This window comes from Gallus gallus, chromosome 3 (genome assembly GCF_016699485.2).
Source record: "Gallus gallus isolate bGalGal1 chromosome 3, bGalGal1.mat.broiler.GRCg7b, whole genome shotgun sequence".
Taxonomy (NCBI): Eukaryota; Metazoa; Chordata; class Aves; order Galliformes; family Phasianidae; genus Gallus; species Gallus gallus.
The window spans coordinates 44,995,781-45,019,405 of record NC_052534.1 but is presented as its reverse complement, the minus strand read 5'-3'; the positions used below and the strand labels follow the sequence as shown (position 1 = coordinate 45,019,405).

Here is a 23,625-nt window from a genome sequence, read left to right as displayed (position 1 = left end):
CTTGAAAAAGAAAATGAGGCACGGAGAATTTTCCATCATGGTGCAGGCATGGGCCCGCATACAGGTTAGTGGATTTAGTGCGATATTTTAGTTAGAGAAATACTAGTTAGAGAAATAGACCACTGTTGGAGAAGTATACATTCTCTTTTTACAGTCTTTTGCTAATTTGTGGGTTTGTGTTGTTTGTTTTAAGAATTTTAGGGTTTTTTGTTTGTGTGTGTGTGCTAATAAATACAGTGACAGACACACCCTGCACTCCTTTCCTGCTCCCCCAGACCAGTGCATTTAGAACAGCTGGTGCCTTAAAGGAGGTGCAGCTGTGGTTGACTGACACTTGCTCAAGCAGGTTGGGGTGAGAATGGGCTGCTGTCTGCCCTGAGGAAGTGTTGGCCAGGTTCTGATTCTGGACGTCAGGTAAAGTGCTTATATCAAGGATTTGGATTGGAGGAGCTGTAAGGAGTTTCTATAGCACTGAGGATGCCAGTGTAGAACGCACGGGATGTTATTTTAACATAATAGTTTTAATTTGCATCTAGAATGCATATGTATAAAAGAAAACACACGCTAGAGAAGAAAACTGATTTGCATTACTCTTGTAAGCTTTTAAAGCCTGTGCTCTGGAACGAGGAACTCCCCCAGAGAGAGGCCTGAACAAACTGATTTCAGTATTTCACGTACTCCATCGTGGCTTTAGGTGCAACACTGAGACTACAAATTGACCAAAATTGTTATTTACTTAATGTTTGCAATACAGCAAAGTGAAAAAGGTTCTATCTGGTTGTTTTCCCTTATTGTAACAGAATAAGGAAAGAGATGGTCTCTGCTCCAAAGAGCAAGCTGTCTAAAAGATTACACGTGGGAGAGGATACGATCAAGAAATAAATCAGACTGGAGCAGACGAGTAGGAAATGCAGGTAATTGGTTAAGACTTGTCTGCATTCTATCAGGAACACTTTATACAGTTTTCCAATTATGTAAGTTCTGAGATCTCAGGTTTTCACTTTAAAAAGGACATATTTATCTTGCCTGGTGAACCTGCTTTGTTGGAAGTTCAATTTCTATGCTCTTGCTTTCAGGAAAAGTAGTAGAAGAGGAGGAGTTCTTCAGAGCAGCCCATCAGTCCAATTCACTGCAGAGAAGAAAGAGTTGAGAACTTCATTTTCAAGAGGCACTGTTGCACATTGATCTCTGTGGACACGCTCTGCTAACTGCCAAGGTTTGGGTTTCTTTTTTTAACAGCTTAGCATGGCTTTTAGCAAGCATAAATATAGCTATACAAATAGTGAGAAGCTATTTTTGAACATTTTGTTCACTGCTAAAAACAGAATTGCTAACTCAAGCATTCAGAAGTCATGATTCAGGTCCCCAGAATGAGGAGGCTGGCCTTAGTACGTAGATCCTTTTTTGTTTGCTGTCTGTTTTGCCTACTGAAACTTTAGAATGTCTCTGGATCATGTCTTCAGGCTTTTTACTTCAAAACTGAAAATAGAAGTTCAATCTGAGTTTATATTTGCAGGCTCATAGAGCCAGGACTTAAAGAATTCTTCCTTATGCTTTGGTACAAATGGAAACCTTGGAAGCAGTGTAAAATAAAATCCTTGCATTCTTATCTCCTATTAGCTCTTTAAGAACTGTCAAGAGACTTTCTTTGCTTATCTGCCAATGTGTGTGCCATCCTGGTAGCTGAAATTTCTTTAATCAAAAAGGGGAATATCACCACTGACCAAGCAGACCAGCACAGGACTGACCAACGCACCATTCATCTCCCACCTTCCCTTGTTTTCAGAGCTTTGGCAGAAGGGGAACACAGTGGCTCCTTGTACATTAGCCAACCCAGTGCAGAACAGCAGCAGTCTTCTGAGCGGAGAAGCACTTGCTCATGCAGCATAAATGTATAATGAATGTCACTCAGAACACAAATATCATAGCACAAATGTCAAATACTCCAAGGAATATTTGCAACAGGCATTAGCTTAAACTTGTTTGATGAATGTTTTGTACAAGTAATTTCAATTTGTGACGCATTTGGAAAGGCTTTTGTTTTGCAATTTTAAAAGCTGTTAATAGGCAGCTCATAAACAGGACAAGGATTTGACTTTGTCCAGTGAAAGGAAAATAATACACTGCTTGTCCGGTTGTAACCTTAAGCCCAGTATGATTTTGTACATCCTCACCTCCCACTCTCTAACAAATTTTAAACTTGGCTAATGTTGTTAGCAACTGAGTTTTCCTGCAAGAATGGTTTATTGTCCTCCTTCTCTTGAAAGGATCCATTTTTAGGCAATCAGTGTCATAAGAGCTGGTGACTGTTTCACTTCTAAGAGCACTTGGGAATATATTTTTGTGGATGAAGCACACTTTATTCATTACTATACTTTTCCTGGAAACACCTCAAAAACAAATTCCATGCACAATGAATACATTGGCCTTTTCACCAGTAGAGATTAGCAAGCTTCCCTTCTTCCTTCTAGCATCCTTTACTACTGCAAGGCTCTCAACTGGTTTTTGGCAGCAATTAAATTGTTCTAGCACCATAATAGTCAATTATTGGTTCAGCAGTCATTTACCAAACAGCTGTTCTATTTTCTGCTTGCTCTCCTGAATTCCATATTTTGCCTTATACTGGTATCCTTTCACCTAAATAAAATTACTAAACATACTAAAAATACTGTAATAATGCCAGGCTATTTTTGTCAGTAGCTCTCAAAGAAGGCTGTGTGCCTCTTTTACTCCCACACTTAAAAGTGGCAGTCTGCTTGATACCTATGAGGGAACAAATAGTCTGGCAGGGAAGGGCATGGGCAGGGCTTGCATCACCCTGACCCGTTCCTGCTTGTTGAGCCAGCTAGGCAGCCCAAGTCAGAGGTTACACCTTCCCTAAACAGGTGTAACTTGAATTGTCCTGCAACTATACTAGGGAGCCAGGGAGAGAGAACCAGAGTCCCTAAACAATTTACTCTGGAGTTTTCTTCCTGTGGCTTTGTTGAAGTTCAACCAAGAGCAAAAGTCGTATTGTCCTTTCTCTTACCCTTGCAGATATAATGCAGCATGTAGCATGCTTATGACTCACATCACAATAACCTGAAAGTCAAGTCAGTGAGCTATGCTGCTGCTACACATGGAGGTGAGGAGATGGAGCATTTGAGCAAAGAAGAGACAAGGAGAAGCCCTGCAGTGCAGTTCTCTGTCAGGCTCATGGCAAGTCAGGGCTTTACAGAACAGGAGCAAAGAGGCCTGCAGCAAAAATGAGCTGGTCTAGGATGTGTCCGTCCATCTGCAGTGACCTCATCCTCCTGAAAAGCCACAGGGATTTCTTGCCAGGTCACTGCTGAATTTGCAGGTCTTTGATTTTGTGTATGTTTTAATTGAGGCTTAGCCCTACTAAACGCAGATTAAATGCATGTCTACATACATTTGCAAATATGTTCAGAGATAGTGGGCCTAGCAATTCTCTCTGTACCTTTGCTTTTCATGCAAAACAGGCTATCTTGGTTTAATGATCTTGAGCCAGACTGAAAAATGTTAATTATCTTTCTTACTTAGATGGAGTCTAAGGGTTTAGAAAGATTTCTTTCCCTATCTAGCTCTTTAAAGAAAAAAGAACCTTGGATATTAGGGTTGGTGGTGGTACTAAGGAGAACATGCAGACTTCAGTTTATAGCCAAGGAGTCCAGGTACTGCTCTGATAATGTGGTTGGCAGATGGGGAGTATGCAGTTGGCTAAACGTTGACAATTAGGCTGGGCAACCCATGCAGCTGAGTTCTTTGCTCTTGGCAAAAGGACGTGTGGCTTCTTGGCACTGAAACTGGGTCTTATTCTATAGATAAGAATGCACGTTTCCCCTATTTGCATGCACAATAAATGCAAATTTCACAGTAAGCTAATGATAAGTGTCTATAAGGTACGTCAGTATCAGCTCAATTATTGATTTAGCTATTCTGGTAGAAAATGCACTTTATTAGTTTCATACTGCAATGGGAAGAGATTCAGTTGCACTCACAAGTGCTGCTGGAGCTGTATGTATTGTTCTGCCAGTTTATACCCAATATAAATACACTAAGAAACCCTTTTTCAGCTTTGCAGATCATAAGAAATAAAGAGCACTCTCTAAAAAGTAAGAGTGCTATTGAACAAAGCGTCAAGTAATCCAAGCAAATGGAGCAGAAAAATCAAGAAGTATACAGAAGTGAGAAGAATAGTTCATATAAATGTTGTAATTAATGACATAAATTAATTTGCAATTAGTTATTTTGAAGGTAGGCTTCTTGCTTTGAAAAATAGCTACTAAGTTTACTCCAGTCGACAATTGTTAAACGAATACTTCAACCAGGCTGGTATAATGCTCAGTTTACACTAGAAAAGCAGCATGTACACTATCCTCTTTCTTAGTCTGTTCTATGCTTTCTGTTTCTGCTTTATATACCAACAATTGCTAACAGGACCTACCATTTAATATCACATCTGGATGGGACATATTGTGGCTGTAATTATACTTACCTAAGGATATTTCTTAATTTTCCCCCATCCATATTATATGACAAGTATATCTTTCTAAATGTCTCTCTCTAAATTAAAATTTAAAATAGAGGCAAAGAATGAAATATATTAAGAGAGCCAGGTAGAAAGACAAGCAGATCTACTTTGTAACATCATGTAGGTAAGCTGGCTGATTCTTTCTGTGGTTTTCAACACAGATACTGTACATTTTAGGCTGTCTTTCAGATTATTTTTATATGCAAAGAGACACATTTTCATAATCAGCTTCTAAAACTCTGATCACCAACATGATGGTTTCATGCTGAATCCTGAGATTTATACATGATTATAAGGCTCTGTGGTTGTTAAGCTAGTAATCTACTTGTGGTTTGCATTAAAAATTGCTAGTAGCATTCCACAAGCTGTGGACAAAATTGTCAGTGCTCAAATAGAAAAGACCTTTGTTTTCACATTTAAAAGACTGCTTGCTTGTTACTGCTTCCTCAGGCAGAAATATTTAAAATTAATATAAAGATCATCTGACCTTACAGTTTAGAGGAACTGGGGCTCTGTCATGGTAATCCTACTGGCTGTGACTGTGACACCTGCAACTTGCAGCTTTCTAGGAGACTCATACTTACTGTATTGCATCAGAGAGTAATTTTGATAGCTCTGCCCTTACCCTCTTTAGACAACTGATTACACATACAGAACTTCCCTTTCTGAGCTAGTGGCTCCAGGAGAGGGATCCATTCACAGTGAAATCCTCTTATTTGGCGCTCTTGTTGGTAGGCTGTTGTGGGTATGGCATGGACATTTGGAATAGCTATAATAAATGTAGCATGAAAGGTAACTGGATAATATTAGTAGCATAGATAAATTTTAGGTACTTTCCACACTAAGCACACTTGCAGATTATTATTTGAATACAGACAGTGTGATAATTAAAACGCATCAGACAGACTTGATTTATTGGACATGTAAAATGCAATATTTATTATTTATGAAATTTGAATATCAAGTTTTTTTCATTAATTGAATTATGAAAGCAAAATACATGGTTGATGTTAATTTTTCTGTAAGAGTTTCTTAAAACAGCTTACTAACAGCTCAGGCATAAAATACAGAAAAGGCAGGATGGTCAGCCTGACTGTAAAACTTCATCAGTAGGAAACTACACAACTTTGTAAAGGAGGAGAAAAAGGTTTTCCAACAAAGCTGTCCTTATATCTTATGTAAACAGTCTTTATGCACCTTCTTCTGACAAGAAGTTACTATTTAATATGCAGAAGAAGTGGCTACTTAACAGCAGTGTGAATGATGATATATTTAAGAGTAATTTAATTTGTATCTTCAGCTGCTTTCTATTTAAGATCCATAATTTAAAAAGCAAAGAACAACAACAGACCAACAAAACACATAATTTGTGAGAGAACTGTAAATGATAACAAAAGTTTTGTGGTGCTGTGTGCTTTTAAATAGTTTTATTTTACAGTGTATTGGAGTTTGCTTGTAATTGAAAAGCATTTATGAGATCAGTTGGATCACTGAATCACAAAATGGCTGATGTGGATGAGTACCTCTGAAAATCATCTTACCCCAGCCCCCTCCTCGAAACAGGGGTCAGCTGGAGCATGTTGTTTAGGGCCACAATTAGTGGAGTTTTGTATATCTCCAAGGATGGAAACTCCATAACCTCTCTAAGCAACCTGTGCTGTTGCTCAGCCAACCTAGTGGCAAGGAAAGTTTTTCTCATGTTTGAACAGAATTTCCCGTGTTCCAGTCTGTGCCCATTGCCTCTTGTCCTTTTCACTGGGCATCACTCCCAGACATCAAGTATTTGTTCACTTTGGTAAGATCCTTCCAGAGCCTTCTGTCCTCCAGGCTGAACATTACATGTCTCTCAGCTTCTCCTCAGATGTCAGATGCTCCATGCCATTAATGTTCTTGATGGGTCACTGATGGATCCACTCCAAATGGGCTATGGCTCAAAGGTCCATCTAAAGTGTTAGTGTCCATCTGAAGAGCTAGTTAGAAGATAAATAATTCTATGATCTCATGCAGGCATGTTGCAGTTACACAATGTGTGATAAAGTTTTGTAACTGACCTAGACTGAATGCTTCCAACAGGTGAACAAGCAAGCTCGTCAGCAGTCCCTCTCCAGAACTACCAAAAGAATAATGTGTGCTCACCCAATTTAAATCTGTTTGCTGAATCTCCAGATAAGCAGTTTTTCCTAGCTTTGCAAAATGTCCATGAACAGTTAGAAAGCTGGAGTCTTCCAAGTGAGTTCAGGATGCTTTATATTAGTGTCTTAATGTCCAGCCTAAGTTGCAGGGCTAATTGACTACTGTCTCTGTCTAGGTTAAGAAGGAAGAAATCTAGACTTCAAAATATGGATAAACATCAGAAACAGGGTTAAAAACATGTAACAACACTCAGCCTGTAAGAGAGGAAGATCTGAGCAATGACAGATCCTCAGCTTCAAGAGACATCCCGTTCTCCATCAACACACTTTAATTCTATTTTCCTTGGTTAAAAACAAGAACTAAGAAAACTTTGTCACCTTTGTTTCTATTTCTGATTATCACTATAGTAGCAAGCAACAGCTATGGATCTGAATCTGTTTAAAGTGCAGCTACTCTTAAAAAAAAACAAAGTCTGTTTTATCCTCACAGTCACAGTGAGATCCACCCAAAGGTGACAATACCAATCATCTTAAAAAAACCCAAACAATTGCAAAGGCATGTGCAGTGCTAAGAAAAACAGAACACGGTTACAAGTTGTGTTTGGGATACATAATGTTTTAAAATAAGAATTAGTTAAAATTGGTGATATCACTTAAAAAGCTTTCTCTTTGGATTTTGGGGGTTTTTTTTTTTGGTCTCACGTAGAATACTGCCACGATGTATCAGTGACAACACTGTCATATATAGGTAAGACTAACACTACATCCATAAATGTAATAAGAACCTTATCTTTGTGCTTTAAACAAAACCAGTATAAACATATAATTCTTGTTAATTAACACTGCTGCCTCAGATTGTATTACTGAACGTTCCTTTGGCAGATGCATTAGGAATAGGTATTTCCTTGGCAGTCTGCTCTTCCCTTAGCTTCAGTATGTGACTGTGAAGTGGTGACTGCACTGCCCTTCAACTGGGTTACAGATGCGTGCATGGTTATCTCAGTGAATGATGTTTTTTTCTCACGTGTTCTTCACTCAAACTAATTCAAAGTCACTTTTCTTTCTTTTTCTTCTTTTTTTTAATTCTTGTAGGAAAAAAAAAAAGAGGGAAAACAATCCATCTTTTTATTTTATTTTTTCCTTGGGAATGAGAGGACATGAATGAGATCTGAAATTGTTAGATGCTCTTTGTACAAATTAGGGCAAATCTTTTTCTTGGAGGAGGCCTGAATCTGGAAACTATTATTTTGAAGATCTTTGGACAATTATGAGCCTAGGAAAAAAAGCAAAATGATGCACCCTTTCAATAATTATAAACAGCACACTTTCAATAAAACCGTTGCTATGGTTATAGAAAACAGTTACATTAAAACAAAACCTAACAATAGTTCTCAGATTTTGCAAAAATTGATTTTCCTTTTTCCAAATCAAGGTTACGTAGGTGATTCTAAAGTCACATGCTAGTCAACATAATGAAAATAGATTATATTTCCTTTATATGTAACATATTTTCTTGTCAACAAATGAGAAAGAAAGAACTCTTATGTCATCTGTGAGATAACAGGATTACAGAGGAAAGAGAAATTCACAGGGGGTCCATTGCCAAAAGACAGAAGTTTTTCAAGCTGTGTACAGAGGCAATTCTGCTTGCTGTGTGCAGCTTCTGCAACTGTACTGGATGCATGTATGTTATTCAGGCAGATGGGGGACAGGAAGGAGGATGACACAAAAAAGGCATAAATGGGGTAAGCTTCATGCTTTTGAGAAGTAAGAGCTCCTCGAAGCTGTTTTGAGTTTCAGGATTCAGGAATCTGTCCTGGAGAAGACATATCGCTAGACAGAGTAATTGTCAGTCAAGCAAACAGGCCTAAAACTTTGCCTTACAATTCATCGCCTGGGCAACAACCGGTTTGGATTTATAACATACATGGAGATCCTAGGGATCTCTCATCTCAGTTAAAGGTACTAAGTAGGTCAAACAAATGCTGTGTGATACCTTTACATCTGATTCTTTAGAGAAGGATGTGTGAATATATATACATAGTGGGTAGGGGAAAGAGACTCTTTAAAATTGTATAGGATATGAGTTTTGTTTAGTTGAAAGTCAGGAGGGAAAGTAAAGAAAAATTGAGGAAAGAGCTGTTAATTTTGACAAGTTTTGCATAGGTCTTTCAAAATCTTCCTTTATAGTTTTCTGTTACGTTAGTCTAGGAAAGCTTCAGAAGTAACATTCATAACTAACTTCCAGGTCTCTTTTCAAACTGGCTCATAAAGGTGCTAAATGTGCAGATGCTCTGTCTTCTGCAGCTGCTCAGCGGAGTGCGTCACAGAGACCTTAGCTCCGTGGTACAAGGGTCATAAACTGGATTCCTCAACTGGCTGTAGCTGGAGAGATTCCTGTTGCCAGGAAAGCAGATTAGCTCATATCATTCAACACTTATTTCAAGTGCTGTGTGCTATATTTCCTACCAAGGATGTGTCTTAAAATAATCACCAGTACCTGTGACGATGAGGAGACTTAAAACAATTATAAAAATAATGATAGGGAACAAGATGCAAATGAGAATAAAAAACTTGGAATGCACTGAAATAACATAAGGGATCGATGTGTACCATTATTTAGAAGGATGAAAATAGTAATGTTCATAATGAGGTAACAGTTTGTTTTTTTTTTTTTAAACTAATGAAGTGGATAGAGATGTAGTGTAAGGTAAGACAGCAACACAGAGGAATTTGAGACAGCAGGAGTTGTAGAATGAGATACAAACTTGTCATCCTTCAGACAGGGGTGTACTGTGACAAGGGGAGAATACATTAGTGCCTGAACTATCAACAGGATTAAATCATGACAGATAAATTCACCTTGTGAAATCATGGGTGTTAAATTACTCCAGATGATTCAGAGCAGAAGGTGGAAACAGATCCTCTAAACATTGCTGTATATATGAGTAACTACTCTCTTGGGGCTGTCCCATTGATTTCAATACGCCTATTATATAAATGAATTGATACGTATGTAAATGTTTGCAGAGATTAACATTAAATGAAGATTAAAATCTTCTCATAGTTGCTTATAATGTCATAGAGCTGATGCAAAAGCCACGATCTACTGAGATGAAGGAATATACCAGCTACACTGCTTTCCTGTGACTACTCTCACTTTACACAAAGCTGTTCGAAGGAGGAACAGTGGACCAGAATTGTAGAAGGTATTTCTAGGCAGGAAAGCTTGATATAGATCTCACAGCTGTTTTGCAGCTGCTGTAAGGCAGTTGTAGGAAGAATCTCAGATGCACAACCAGTTATTTTAAAAGACAGAGTATGGAACTTCTAAATTGTTTTCTGAGCTGTTAAAAAAAAACAAATAGCATCTCGAAAACTTTTAATATAAGCAAGTGTTCAGACACGCAAAGTCCACAAAAATACCTAGTGTTACATGCGATGAGGCACTAAATTGCACTGCCAAATATACATAGAAAGCAACCGGCTATGCTCTAGGTCTATAAAATGTGGCTTCAGAGGATAGGCCTCAATTCTCCAGTGGAGCTTCTTTGAATATGTTATTATATTATATCAAACTCAAACACAGACAAAGCACTGCCATGATCTTGGCCTTCTTTAAAAATATCCCATGGTTGGTTGCTGAGTATGTCTATAATACAGTTGGGGAAAGAATTATAGTGTGATTAAGAGGAACGAAGTGGAACCAAGTTAGCTTTAAATGGACTCACGCTGATATGTTCCAGCTGTACTAAATTCAGCTCAGGCTTTATTAACAGGTCTAAAGTAAGTTGTTGGGGAGACAGGAGCTACTGTAGCCACGGAAAATGTTTTGAGTCTCTCTATATCTAAAGATGGTCATTTCCACTCTCAGTCTCTAGGTAACTTTGAGTATCTGTCAGTGATTGTAGCTCTGCCTAGCAGTACAGGCACTAAGCCCCACAGCCAGCTCTACACACCAAAATCACACTGCTTTAAGCACAACTCAGGTTCATCCTCCTCTCATGTGGGTCATATTGTTATAATAATGGCTGCAGACAGTTGCTTTTTAGGACAGGAAGTACAAAAAAAAAAAACAAACAAAACAACCAACAACAACAACAAAAAAACAGAGTTGAAGTGATAAAACAGTAATGCCAGGAACGTTTCTGACTTCATGCTACTGTTACTTACAAATACTCCTCTAATAGTGATGAGTCAATGATATCAGGCCCTGTGTGATCTGACACGCAGCATGTGAGATGACAGTGTTTGGACAGAAATACTCTACCTCCATCAAGCTCACTGGCTCCTATTATAGCGTGGCTGTTAAATCATGCTGCTGAACAAGCTTTGGCAGTTATTATGCAAGCTTCTGAAGTGAATGAATCACAGTGGTTAACAGACGATTGAACAGTGTGATTCCTTAATTTCTTTCAGAGGTTCACACTTCAATTCAATTGGAGCAAAGCTCAAGCTATATGAGACTGAAAACAGAGTCCTCTTTCTTTCAAAAAAAACCCACGCCAAACATCCTGATCTTCTCTGAAAGCAACAAAACTGTAGATGGATGAATCTGCATATTTCCAGGTAGAAATGCATCTTGGTATTTTATTCTGGCTCTGGGGTGAATATCTGCAATATCTACATAAGAAAGAAATGTTGTCACATGGTCTTCCACATATCAAATGCAGGTATGGTTCATGCTTTATTCTTCATAGGTCTGCAGAAGAGCATTTCTAACCTATGGCCAAGAAAAATGCCAATTCTATCTTCAGCAGATTTAACTAGAGCTGGACTAATTGTATCTAACAGGCTGCTTTCCAGTGTCTGCTGCTGAGGGTGGGACTACATTTAATTAACTTCCCTTTGCTTTTGTGGAAATGAAATAATTTATTGGAAAGAAAACCTAAATCTACAAAACTGTTATTGTCCAGGATACTATTTTTGCATGCGGATTCATAGCGAATGACCATTTGATTACTAAGTATGAAAGTTTGAGCCTGTGACAGTTACTGAGAGAAACAACTTGAAAGATATTTTTATAACTCATTTAAATATTTACACAGACTGTATCTTTCTTTTGCTTATTACTTTTTTTTCTTGTATATAGCTGTAGAACTCTCAGATGACAGAAGTACACTTGCAGGCACAGTCCTGACTGATATTATAATTCTAGAGTCATAATTAACTGCCACCTCAGGTGTTAAAATCCATTAAAATTTCAAATGTTTTAACTCATTTTTCTGGTACATCATTTATTGTGATGTCTCTTCTCTTTGTACCGGTCTCAGTTTCAGCAGTAGAATCAAACCGAATAACTTTATCAATTTTCATGCACCTGTGCACTTTCGGTATACTTAGACTCACAAACTGGCAGTCATCGAGCCTTTGATATAACAGAACATTCCCTAAATGAAGACAGAATCACTAAAAGAACTTCATATGTATCAATTTTTGTAAGATCTCTGCAATTTCTTTAATTTTTCATGTCTAAATATCATCTACAGATAGGCTCTGACAGTCTTATTTCATCAGCTGTTTCCTGTGTCATCAGCTCCATACGCTCCTGAATCCTTTTTCCTGCCCATCTGTGTTCTCTGCAGGCCTTTCATAAATCTCCTCTGTTAAGGAGATAAGGAGAGAGATTTACACTCTCTCCTCTTGATGCCAGCAGCTATGTTGCTCACTATGGCCTACAGTACGCAAGGAAGTGCTGTTATATCAAAGTTACAGTCTTGCCTTGCTTGGCATTATTTGTAGTTTTAGCATGCTCTCCATTGGTACCCCACAGAAATGTGATGCTGGGTTGCCCTGTCAGGAAAGGGAAAGAGGCATGCTGGAAATTTTTTTTCTGGATCTCCCCATTTGAGAGGCTGCAGTGAACCCTGATTTACCTCAGTAAACCATCTACACATTCGTAGGAAGTAGTAGTGGTGGGAAGTCCCCATTTCCACCTCTGTCATGTGCCCCTGCAGTGTCAGCACATCCACACTATCACATCATCACCTCCATGGCATAAGACATCAGATGTATATATGTATTTTTTGCTAGTTAAGAAAAACATGTTTCTAACACAATATTACAGTGACTGGTATCAGATGATGACCCATACGATAGCTGAAAATAATGCTAAAAGCCACTGCCATGCAATGAAAGAAATCTGTATAAATGTATAGTTAATTTAATTGAGGAATTAAGTGAGCACTGATTCCAGTCCTTTCTGAGTTCAAATGTCACTCTTCAGAAATAACACAATATTTGAACTTGTATTACCAGTGCCAGGGTTTGCTGCTCTTCCTCTGGTCCTGTAAAATATAAAAGACGAGGCTCTCACCAACTGGAATATTTAACCAGCCTGTTGCATTTCTCTGCATTTGAAGGGCGTTAGCCCATATTTCAGCCAAGTTATAGATGTAGTTCAGGAAATTACATTTTTCCTCCCTATATTTCCAAATGGATCATGTGGCTTCAGGTCTTTGTTTTAAGCCGATAAACAGCACTGCTGTAGGCTTTAGAATGTTTCTAAAATGAAACAAGCTGTTCCAGGAGCATGAAGCCAGCTTTCCCCCACACCCCACCCCCCGTGCATATAACTGCTCTCTCATGACTGTTCTTCTGTGAGAACAGAAGTCATTGCAGGGCCTCCAGCCTTCCAGATGGCTTTGAACTATTTGGGTGGCTCCAACCTCTGCACGTGTAGGTCATCACCCAAGCACCCAGAGATGGTAAATATTCAGGTAAATCCTGCAGCCTTCCTCGCAGTAATCACTAACTTTGACTTTCCCTCTGTCCCTGGATGCTAACGTCCATGCTGCTCGCTCACAGTGGATTGCAGGTGTCAGGAACAGTTCTGTAAACCACCTGACGGACGGTAGCTCTGAGATAACCAACAGGGAACAAGCGAGCACGCTGATCAACGTGGTTTCCTCAAAAACCCGAAGAAACAACGTGCATAATACTGCAGCGTGAGGCAGGGCTGCATCCCCCCCCGTGCCTTGGTGAGAGCCACCTCACGGCAGGCTGTCGTGGGACAACCCGGGGTTACTCATCCCGCCGGGAGGCCGACAAGCGCCGGCACGGCAGCTCCCTGCATCTCCCGGCACCCCAAACAACCCGCGTAAACCGGCTGGCTCATCAGCTGCCGCACGAATCGAGTCCTCCCGGCGCCCCGCGCCGCCGCCCTCCCGTCCGGGGCCGGGTCGCGAACCTCGGGCAGCACCCCCTCCGCCGCCCCTCGGTCTCGCAGACGACAACGCCCCGCTCCCACCGCCCGCCTCCGGCCAGAGGGCGGGCGGCAGGGGGACGGAGAGCAGCGCGCGTCCCGGGCGGGGAGCGCTGCCTCCTCCGCACCCATCCGGCCGCGGCGCAGAGAGCGCCTGTGGCTCGGCGAGTCCCTCCTCGCGCGCCGTAGCGATGCTCCCGGCTTCGCTGCCCTGTGAGGCTGATTCCAAGATGGCGGCCGCGCGGGCGGCTCTTGGCGGCCGGGTCCCTGCAGCCGGGTAGAGCTCCCACCCCCGTCCCCTCCTCCGCCGCTGCACCTCCGGCGCCGTAGCGGGCCGGGTCGGGCCGCGCACTGCGATCCGCCGCCATGGCGGCCTCGGTGCATGCATGAGAGACGTCGCCGCACTGCTCCCTGCCGCCGCCGCCATGGAGGAGCCGCCGCCGCCGCCGCCGGGGAGGTCAGTGCCGGGCGCTGCCAAATAGGGAGCTGCGTGCGGGGAGCGCGGGCCGGCGGCTGCCAGATTGTGGCTGCGCGGCGGGCGGGTGCCGAACCCTGCTGCAGGGCGGCGGGTGCTCGTCGTGCACGGAGCTCCGGCTGTGCAGCCTCAGCGCTTTCGCACCGCGACCACCGAGCCAGCAAGCGCGCCGATAAGAAATCTCTAGCGGCTGCGGTGGGTAAGGCAGCGCTTTGTGGGCGCTCGGCAATTAGCAGTACCTCGCCTCCTCCCCCCTGTCGGGCAGCGGAGCTGACCGGCGTTGTGAGGTGCTCTCCGGGACGGCTCTCGAGAGAACTTTTGCCGGAGCGGGGACTGTGGGCTGTGGGGGGGGGGGAGGGAGCGGGAGCGCTGCGAGCGGCTGCTGGGGGTGGTTGGCGGGGTCGGAGCGTCACATCGCATCGCATCGCATCGCATCGCATCGCATCGCGGCTGCCGGCATCCTCGTCGGGAGGTGCGGCTCCGCGAAGGGCTCCCACACAGCGGCGGCGTTGTGTGCGCGGGCTGACCCCGCGTGTGTGTGCCCTGCTGTGAGGTGGGGGTGCAGGTTTCTAACCGGCTGCAGAAGTGTTGCATAAGTCCGAGTTGGTAGTTCGCTGGCGCTTATTTCTCTTTCTCTCTCTCTTTTTTTTAAATAACATCCTGTTGATGCGCTTCGCTCCTCGCTAGGAGGCATTCAGGAAGCGTTTGGAAGCGCTCGGGTGATCGATGAGTTGTGCAGGGCTGGAGGCGGGCGGCGCGCTCCAGGTGTGCCCCGCGCCTTCTGAGCTGCTCTTCTGCTCCGGAGGGACGAAAGGGGACGTGGGGGTGCTCTCAGTTTGCGTTGAGGCTACGGGGCTGAATAACGGCCGGTTTTCGCGGATGTATTTTAACGATCCGCTTTTCTTAGGTCGCGGGGAAAGGCAGAAGCGGGAGGTATGGAAAAGTTTTTTCTGAAATACTTCTGCAGTATCTAATTGCAGATAAAGATCTAATTACGAGGGCCAGCAGGCCGAGTGGACGTGTAAGTGTCGAGGTCCCTTCTTACAGTAGCTTCGAGGAACGATAGTGCAAGTTAAGCGGAAAATGCTTTCAAGTGAAGTTTGCACAGCAGCGTGACCCTGGACCCGGGCTGCCTTCGTGTAGAGGAGCAGTGCAGCGCCTGGCTGGAATACACCCAGGCATTTCCTGTCTGGGGCCATTTCTGACCTCTGCTGGATTCTGCTTATTAACAGGCAGTTTATGTGAGTCGGATGTGGGTGTGGATGGTGTGGTGGCAACTTCACCCGGCGAATGAAAACAGAATTAGTTATTTCGGAGTGAGCTGGTGGGTGGGAAGGAAACGTCGCAAAACAATTAGGTAGTCTTAATTGGTGTGGGGCAACGCATGCACTTTGCTGTGATTCACTTCTGTGTGGACTTGGTGTACTGACTGCACAGCTGCTTTGGAATTGCTTCTCTGGCTTTGTGCAATACTTTATTTCTGCATTACTTTTAAGAAAAAGCGTCGGAGGCTTTTTTTCATCGTAGCCAAAGTTTCTTTAGATTTCGGAGCTGTCATTAAGTATGTCATTCTTGCTTGTGAGGTCAGAATCTTGCTGAAATCACTATGATGCACGAGGCTGACAGTGTGAAATCCATTTGGTGGCATGGGACAGGCTGATTGTTTTCAGCCCTGCTTGTGGTGTACGAACGTGTTCTTATGCTCCTCTGGCTAGCACTGCGTCAGTATAATGCATTCTTTTTAAGTTAAATTTAATTTTGTTGGGCAAGTCCTCAGCCATTCTCATTTGCAATACAGCTACATTTGCTTAAATAGAAAGTTGATTGCTTTATTGTTGTGAGGCAGCCTTTTGTGTCAGAAATCTTTTGATCTTTGTGTGAGGATTCTGTCTTGTCAGAACAGAAATGCGGTGGTACCTTTTGTGTATGTAAGGTAAGCATGCAATGCATTCATGGCTTTATTTGAACGATACAGTTGTTCCAAGGTGTTCCAAAGCATTTAATTGAGAACTCCTCTCTGAAAGCAAACTTTTTTTTTTCCCTAGGGCTTCCTTTTCTTCTTGAACGTATACTTTGGGGTCAGGAGAGAGGGGAGGCAGCTCCAAACCAAAGAAGGTGCTTGGAGCCTGAGAGTAGGTGCTGAATTTGAGACAGGATTGCACTTGCATGAGGGACGGGCTGCTGTGATTATGGATAAAGGAAATAATGCCCCTAGGAAGTTTTGTGAAGAATTCACATTTAGGTATTGATTCTTGTTACCGAGCAAACAAAAAGTTTTCAAGGTATTTCCCCTTGGGTTGTGTAGTGCACTAAGTAAAACAGGTGTCTCTTTGGTACTCCTTGTTCATGGCTTATAGGTTTTAAATCTTTTCACCTTGAACTTAGGCACTTGCAAGAACTTTATAGCACAAAATTCATTATGGCAGTAAATGAGGCCTTAAGCATTTCCTTTTCGAGATACCATTTTTTGGGCACACTGTAAAGGTGTGAAGAGCCATAGAGCTACTCTGACTTGTCCTTGGTTGCTTGTAGACCTCTTTTGTCCTGGCATAAATCCAGTGCAAGGGGTGAACGAAGGAGCAAGGCTGTGAATAGAGCAGGACAGAATAGGGAATGATGGTGGAGGCTTCCTCTGCACTGGGATGTTTTTCAGTGGTCTGTCTCTCAGATTTCTCGGCTGTATGATGACAGTAAATTGGGCTGTTAGTCTTCAGCATCTGTTGTTTGGGGGAAACTCGAGGTCGTGACATGGATTGTGCTTAACATACTTTTCTGGTTGCTGGGCTGTATCTTTATGATTGATTGTATATCAGCAGTGAAAAAAGTGAAAATTATTTTATTAACTTAGGATGATAGCTTCTGCTGTAAAATTGATTCTAGTGTAGTGATTTACCACCATCCTCTTCTTGATTTCCCCCCCCCCCCCCCAGACATTTAAATGAGGTAAGATGTAATCTCTATTTTTAACATATCGCATTTTCTTGTTTTCATGTGAAAGATTGGGATGAATGATTGCTCCATGTGCATGCAAACACATGAAGTGCTTGCTGAGATGTCTATGGTATTTACAGCAGCAAGGATTATTCTGTGTTGTGTGGCTGCTGGAGTTAGTTTTCTCTCTGCTAATTAGTGCTGCCTGTGTCAAGGTTGGTTGTACTATTATGTAAGCAAGTGGTATTGGCCCTTGTGGAATGCAAACTGTGCTGAGATGAAAAACAGATCTACCAAATTTAAGGGCAATGTTGAGGGGTACGCAGCAATACTTATTCTAGGGAGTGAGTTGGGAGTTTTGGAATCTTTTAAAGATTTGGTTTCCATGACAGCCACATATCACAGACCATTCTAAATGTATCTTAGATACAGTTCAACAGAAGACGGGTTTTTATACTACCCACTGCTAGTCAAATAGCACATTGACCTGTGTCAGCACAGCAAGGTACAGCTCTGTCAGCTTTAGTTCTTCACTTGTGTAGTTGGATTTACCATTGTGTGTGTGCCCTTTATGTTTGCAGGGCTGTTGCTTTCCTCAAGGTTTCTTCTGCTCTTCAGTATTAACTACATTAATGCTATATTTTGCCTGTAATCTATTAACAATAGTTTATTCCTTTAAAAAGGTGAAAATTGTTATATACTCATCCTTGACCAGCTGCAAACATAAAACCAAACTGAAATGTTTGCTCTTACCACCCCAATTTGTATGTTACTTGCCAGCTTTTGTATGACTTGCCAGCAATTCTGTGTGCAGGAGCACAGCAGCTTGCCATGAACCTTCAGCTGCCTTCTTTTGGATTCAGACAAGTGGGATGTAGCTTCAGCATCCAGATGAATGTCTACTGCTGTCACGAGTTGGAGGAAGAGATTTGCTCTGCTCCTGCATCCAGCTACCACTCAGCTGTGTTGACTTGTGCATTGCTTTTTGATGTGGTATCAAGTGTCTGGCTTGTTACACCCTTGGCTTTGCGTGTTGCTAGTTCACTTGCTGCTCTTAGAGCAGTATTTGTAAAGGTTTTTACCGTTTTTGCTCTGAAACATCCATCAAGGAAGTGGTAACAAGGTCACAGTTAGAGATGTCTCTGTTACTTCTCAGCTGCATGATGGGACAGCCTGTGGATGTGAAGTGCTCCAAATTGTGTGGCACGCCGCAGCTTCACTGCATTGCCTGCATTTTCCAAAGGCTATGGATTGGCCATCCAGCACCCAGAATTACAAAGTGCTTAGGTACCAACTTCCACTAAAAATGCGCTTAACTTTCAGTGCTTCACTTTTGAGTTTCTTGCAGACTTTGACTTCATCAAAAAGATGATCTGAAATTTTGGGATCAAAACCAGTTGATAGCTTTTCTCGTCTAGGAGTGGAACTTTCTGCCAGAATAGTGAAGTTTGTGAGCAGGAAAGCATTGGGGAAGAAGATAAATGACAAATGAAAATCAGTGGCTGTTACAGTTCCGATTATCTTTTAGTGTGGCTCTGTGCCTTCCCAGTTTATCACTGTTACCTTTTACTTTTTTTATGAGTAGTCCTTAGGGTGCTTTGGGGTCTCTGATGCCAAGTACTTAACTGCAGCATTTATCCTTTGGATTTGTACTGTGATGTCTTTTGCTCAACCGCCTTTACTTTGGTGATGAAAACATACTTCAGAACTTCTCATTTAAAGAAATAAAAAGGTGAAGTGCCGTTCTTTTCCTTAGGGATGAGTTAGGATATAGTTGGGGTTGAGAAAGTAGCACAAACCTAATTGCTGAAGAACGAAAGAAACATAGATACCGAAACTAATTAATATTTGTCTTCAGTTGTTCTGAGACGTTGAAGATAAGGAAACTGGATGCTGGATAGGCTGGGTGAAGCTCTCTTTAGTTTCTCTCCTGTTTCTGCACTTCTGACCTTTGATTCTTTTGCAGCCTCTCTTCCTAGGCTTAAAGTCTAACAAAGGCATCAGCATTGTCACAGTTGTTTTTTTCACACATTTCAGAGTGATGTCAGAATTAAATGGTCGCTCCTTTTTGTTAAAATAACTTTTGGTATGGTTTTAATCAAGTCATACCTTTGTGTATGGGAAGAGCTCTGGGAGGAAGCTTGGATCACGATGTACATGCATGTGCTATAAGTGCTGTTATGTCATCATCCAGATCTTCAAGAAAACTTGAGATAGTCCAAGATGGAAAAATCAGTTCACCTTTTTCAGTTTCCAAATTTACTCATAAAAACAATCAGGAAGCCCTGATTATTATTATTATTTCTTTTTCTGAGATGAGAACACGAAGAGCTGCCAAAAAAGTTATGAGCTTTGTTTTGTTTATTTTTATGCTTATTTCTAGTTGGTGTAACGTGCAGGGAGAAAAAATCACTTTCTGAATTCATTTAAATAGGTCTCAATAACTGTTATTTCTGCTTGTAACAGAAAGATATGATGAAAAGCAATTTGCATTTTGGTTAATTTATTTTTAACTCGTTGTTTCACAGTTTGTCTTTTTCAAATTTATCAGACTTTACTATCAGTTCGTGGTGCCTCTCCACCTCCCTGCTGTTTCAATAGCCCTTGTTGCATTTCCTTATGACTGTACATCTTTCTGCCGTAAATACAATAACCGAAGACTTCGAAGCTCCTGCTCAAGAGTTCTGGGGAAAGTGTCAAAGTGTTATCAATTTACCAAACCAGCTGCAGGACTTTCTGTGTCCTGAGAAGCAGAATATTAAGTTTGAGTTTCTGTCTTCAAAGAAATGTAGCAGGTCTTGATACAGATTTCTGGTGGCTTAGTTCTGCAGTGGCTTCGTTCAAGTTCAGTGCTCTGAAGATCTTGGTGCGAAGGGGAGCTGGCTGCAGGCAAATGTGCTTGAGGTCTGTGCTAGCAATGAAGGAAGCTCTTGCTTGCTGTGCCATTCTGTTCTTATTAAATGGTTCAAAGTGAGATTTGCCAAGGGGAAAAAGATGTCAATGGGAATCAATCAGAGATGAACTGGTTGGCTGTAAGCTTTGAATTAGGTAGGTTGGTTTTTTTTTTCCCCACAGTAATTACTTTTTTTTTTCCTTCTTGATTTCTGTGGAAATACTGTTTTGTTCTATTGCACTGAAGTCTTGCTACAGAGTGCTGTTGATCTTGCAGCAAAAATACTTGTTTTGTGCTTCTCTTTGGCTTTAGCTGATCTGGGATTTGTTGTCCTTGGTGCTTAACTGTTAGTGTGGCTCTTGCAGTGTAAGCCCAAAGCCTTCATAGCAGCTTTGAGTGTTAGTGTTTGTGCAGCCATGCAATAGGTTAATCTTTGAGTGGAAGTAACATATAAATAGTGAGCAGGAGATGCTATACAGTGCTGCTAACACATTCTGGCTATTTACTAATGCAGTTATAGTCTTTCTGTATTTTTTTTTCTCTGCCATGGTGCCCTTGTTCATAGGTTAATTTATAAATCAGCTATTGGAATGGTGTAATTCAACCAGTTCTTGGACTGATACAGGTATTACCTTAAGCATCTTCTGCTTTTATCATTGCTGCAGATATAGAATGGCACTAGTTCTGAAGCTGACCCAGACTGGAAATTACATTTCTCATCTCCCAGCAGCCCTGTCTTCTCTCCCACTCCCAAACTAGGGAATTCTGCCATAATGAAATTTGCTAGCATGGCATTATATGTATTTGATTGCCCAACCGAATTCAAAGTGATTGAAGTTGGAAAAATTCTGCTAACAAAGGCATTCCAGCTAAGCTGAATTGTTTTGGCAGAAGAAGTGAAGAACCAGGGTTGGTATGTTCACTTACACCAGTGCATCCTGGGAGCTGGTGACCTCCAGCAAAGTGTCACTGGAAACCAGCAGGAGCAGTCCCATTCCAGGTTGCTTCACATGCAGCTAGAAGAGTGTGACTGAGGGAGCGATTTCACATCATGCTCAATGTGTTTGAGCAGCAGGTTGCCTTTTCTTTCCCTTGGTCTCTTCCTGAGAGAACAAGCTTGTTCTGCAGGGATGGACTTTGTTTGGGTCCTGCTGGACAAAAACCTGGACGTGAGCCAGCAGTGTGCTCTTACAGCCCAGAAGGTCAACAGTATCCTGGGCTGCATCAACAGAGAGGTGGCCAGCAGGGCTGGGCAGGTGTTCATACCCCTCTGCTCTGCCCTCATGAGGTCCCATTCAGAGTACTGTGTCCAGGCCTGCAGCCTCCAGTACACAAAGGATGTGAAACTGTTGGAGTAGGTGCAGAAGAGGGCTGCAAAGATGATCAGAGGGCTGCAAAGATGATCAGAGGGCTGGAGCATCTCTCCTATGAAAAAAGGTTGAGGGAGTTGAGTTTGTTTAGCTTGGGGAAGAGAAAGCTCTAGAGATACGTCATTGCAGCCTTCCAGTACTTGAAGGGAGCTTGCAAGCAGGAGAGGGACTGACTTTTTACATGGGTAGGTAATGACAGGACAAGGGGAAATGGCTTTAAGCTAAAAGAGTGGAGATTTAGATCAGATATTAGAAAGAAATTCTTTGCTCAGAGGATGGTGAGATGCTGGAACAGGTTGCCCAGCAAGGTTATGGATGCCCCATCTCTGGAGGCATTCAAGGCCAGGTTGGATGGGTCCCTGGACAGCCTGATTTGGTGGGTGGCAGCCTTGTCCATGGCAGGGGGTTGGAACTAGGTGATCTTTAAGATCCCCTCCAACCTAAGCTATTTTATGATTTCCCTGCATTCTTTCTGGATATGGCAGTAATGTGGCTGTATAGTTTTCACTGGAAAATCTTGATCTGATGTGCTGATGTACCAACAAGTTAACATGTTCCCCCATCAATCAACTGCTAAGTTTATGATTTCTGGCTTCTGTGCACATACCATACCTTTCTCCATTCCTCTGAAAGGAAAAAAAAAACCCATAATGTTGTACAGCTCAGTTTGAATTACTACATGGTATTATTTTTTTCTTTAAAATGTTTTTTTGGAGGTACTTAACAATCTGAAAAAAATACAGAAATGTGCTGTATTTCTGCCTTAAGATGTTTCAAGGTGGCAACACCATGAAATATTTTCCCCTTCCCTCAAACAACTTACTGGCATTATCTTTGTCATCACTACCTCTCCTTCAAACTTTCTTCTATTTTAACATAAGTTTCAGGTTTGTTTTTCACCCATTTGTATTAGCCCTGACATTGATATGCTTTACATACTATCTGTTTTTATGAGTAGAGAAAGTGAGGAAAGGTTCATTGTGACTCGTAAATATTTATATCTTTGCTTTCTGAAGAGGTGGGAAATGGATGCATTTGACAAGACAGGATTAGCCACTTCCTCTAGGAAGGAAGAACGCTGCAGATGGAAAGGTGGTAGCAGGGATATACAATTAGGGCTAGAGAAACCTGCTTGAAAAGTAGGTCCTGCGAAATGGAAGGAGTTAGCAGTCTTGCTTGTTACTTACCAACTGGAACAAGAGCTGCAAGGGCAAACTGTTTCAGAGAGCAGTGCTTTTTCTTTATCATCTTCATGCCATTAGAGGCAATAAGCTAAAGTTCCCTTTTTTCCACTATAACTTTTCTGTTAGGTCTTCTAACAGAAGCTCTTCTGCCAAGCTTTACTATCAAGTTTAGTTACCCAGATGCCTCTTTTCTGGAGTAAAGCAATGACTGCAAGATTTACGACGTGGAAACAAAGTTCTTGTCGCTGCTTTTTCCACCAGATCGGTTTTGCTTTCAGTGCTTTTTGTTGTAGTGTTGAGATGTGGCACAGGTGTCTGTGTGCTCTTATTTTCTTCGACATTTGGGAAGGCAGAAGGTAACAGATGCCCGTTCCAGTTCTTTACACAAAAACATAGGTATTTGCCAAGAAGCGATATTTTCCACATGCAATGAAGTTTTCCTTTTGTTTTCCCCTGAGGAGGACAACGATCCAGGACCTAACATGGGGATGGTGCTTGGTGGAAATCTAATTATTTTTGCCCTTCGTACTTTGAAGACTTTTCTGTTCTTATAAAACTATTGCATTAGAAGAACCTTCAAGTGGACTGTATCTGCTGTTTATCTTGGTGGTAGCGATTCCCATTCAGGAAAAACAATCTAAAAACTTGATGCTTACCCAGATTGTGAGAGGATAACAGATTGAAAAGCCAGACATGTCCTTAGTTTCAAGTACAATTTAATTATACTGTTAAAATCTCATATAATATAATTCCAAGTTTGGAACAATAAACCTTCTTAACATGTGGACAGCAGTCTTGAGTTATTGGTGACTAAGGTTTGGTGCTGACTGCTCAGAAATGCTGGGCTGAGGCATATAAATTTCAAATGTGGATTCAAAAGCAAGCATCTTCATTACTGTCTA

General features: G+C 41.8%; 2 protein-coding genes across 18 annotated transcripts in view; one reads left to right on the top strand and one right to left on the bottom strand.

The window, feature by feature from the left end:
• Positions 1-23,625, top strand: part of MAP3K4 (mitogen-activated protein kinase kinase kinase 4) — an 89,557-nt gene that overhangs the window by 5,034 nt on the left and 60,898 nt on the right. For 6 of the 14 annotated variants that reach the window (XR_005858704.2, XM_040698147.2, XM_040698146.2 and 3 more), the window contains exons 2-3: positions 1,077-1,216; positions 11,086-11,339. Coding sequence is in view for 8 of the 14 variants with exons in the window: in XM_040698147.2 (XP_040554081.1) it covers positions 11,212-11,339 (128 nt within the window). In the remaining 6 variants the exon portion in view is untranslated. Of the gene's footprint in view, positions 1-1,076; positions 1,217-11,085; positions 11,340-14,085; positions 14,328-14,351; positions 14,545-14,924; positions 15,279-15,548; positions 15,703-15,738; positions 17,782-23,625 lie in introns of those variants that run through there. The other 8 variants (XM_046939188.1, XM_046939191.1, XM_015284321.4 and 5 more) reach the window with 7 other exon arrangements.
• LOC107053028 lies at positions 1,111-15,558 on the bottom strand. 4 transcript variants are annotated; one of them, XM_046939196.1, is made up of 3 exons: positions 14,585-15,558; positions 12,922-12,953; positions 1,111-1,129 (listed from the first exon to the last, which is right to left on the bottom strand). In XM_046939196.1, exons 1-3 carry the CDS (start codon positions 14,937-14,939, stop codon positions 1,127-1,129), a joined length of 390 nt encoding a protein of 129 aa, XP_046795152.1. In that variant the 5' UTR covers positions 14,940-15,558; the 3' UTR covers positions 1,111-1,126. The 4 variants fall into 4 exon arrangements, 3 of the variants coding, with proteins under 3 accessions (XP_046795152.1, XP_046795150.1, XP_046795151.1); XM_046939194.1 differs by lacking the exon at positions 1,111-1,129 and adding an exon at positions 5,451-7,939; XM_046939195.1 differs by lacking the exons at positions 1,111-1,129; positions 12,922-12,953 and adding an exon at positions 5,451-6,504.

What these genes read in the sequence shown, in the direction of transcription:
- LOC107053028 (XM_046939194.1), bottom strand. Translation starts at nt 14,939, where the DNA reads ATGCAACACTTCTGCAGCCGGTTAGAAACCTGCACCCCCACCTCACAG. An exon ending in GACAGGGGGGAGGAGGCGAG is followed by an intron (nt 12,954 to 14,584) that starts GTACTGCTAATT and finishes TATATTTTACAG; the next exon opens with GACCAGAGGAAGAGCAGCAA. An exon ending in AGCAGCAAACCCTGGCACTG is followed by an intron (nt 7,940 to 12,921) that starts GTAATACAAGTT and finishes TTTTTTTCCTAG; the next exon opens with GCTCATAATTGTCCAAAGAT.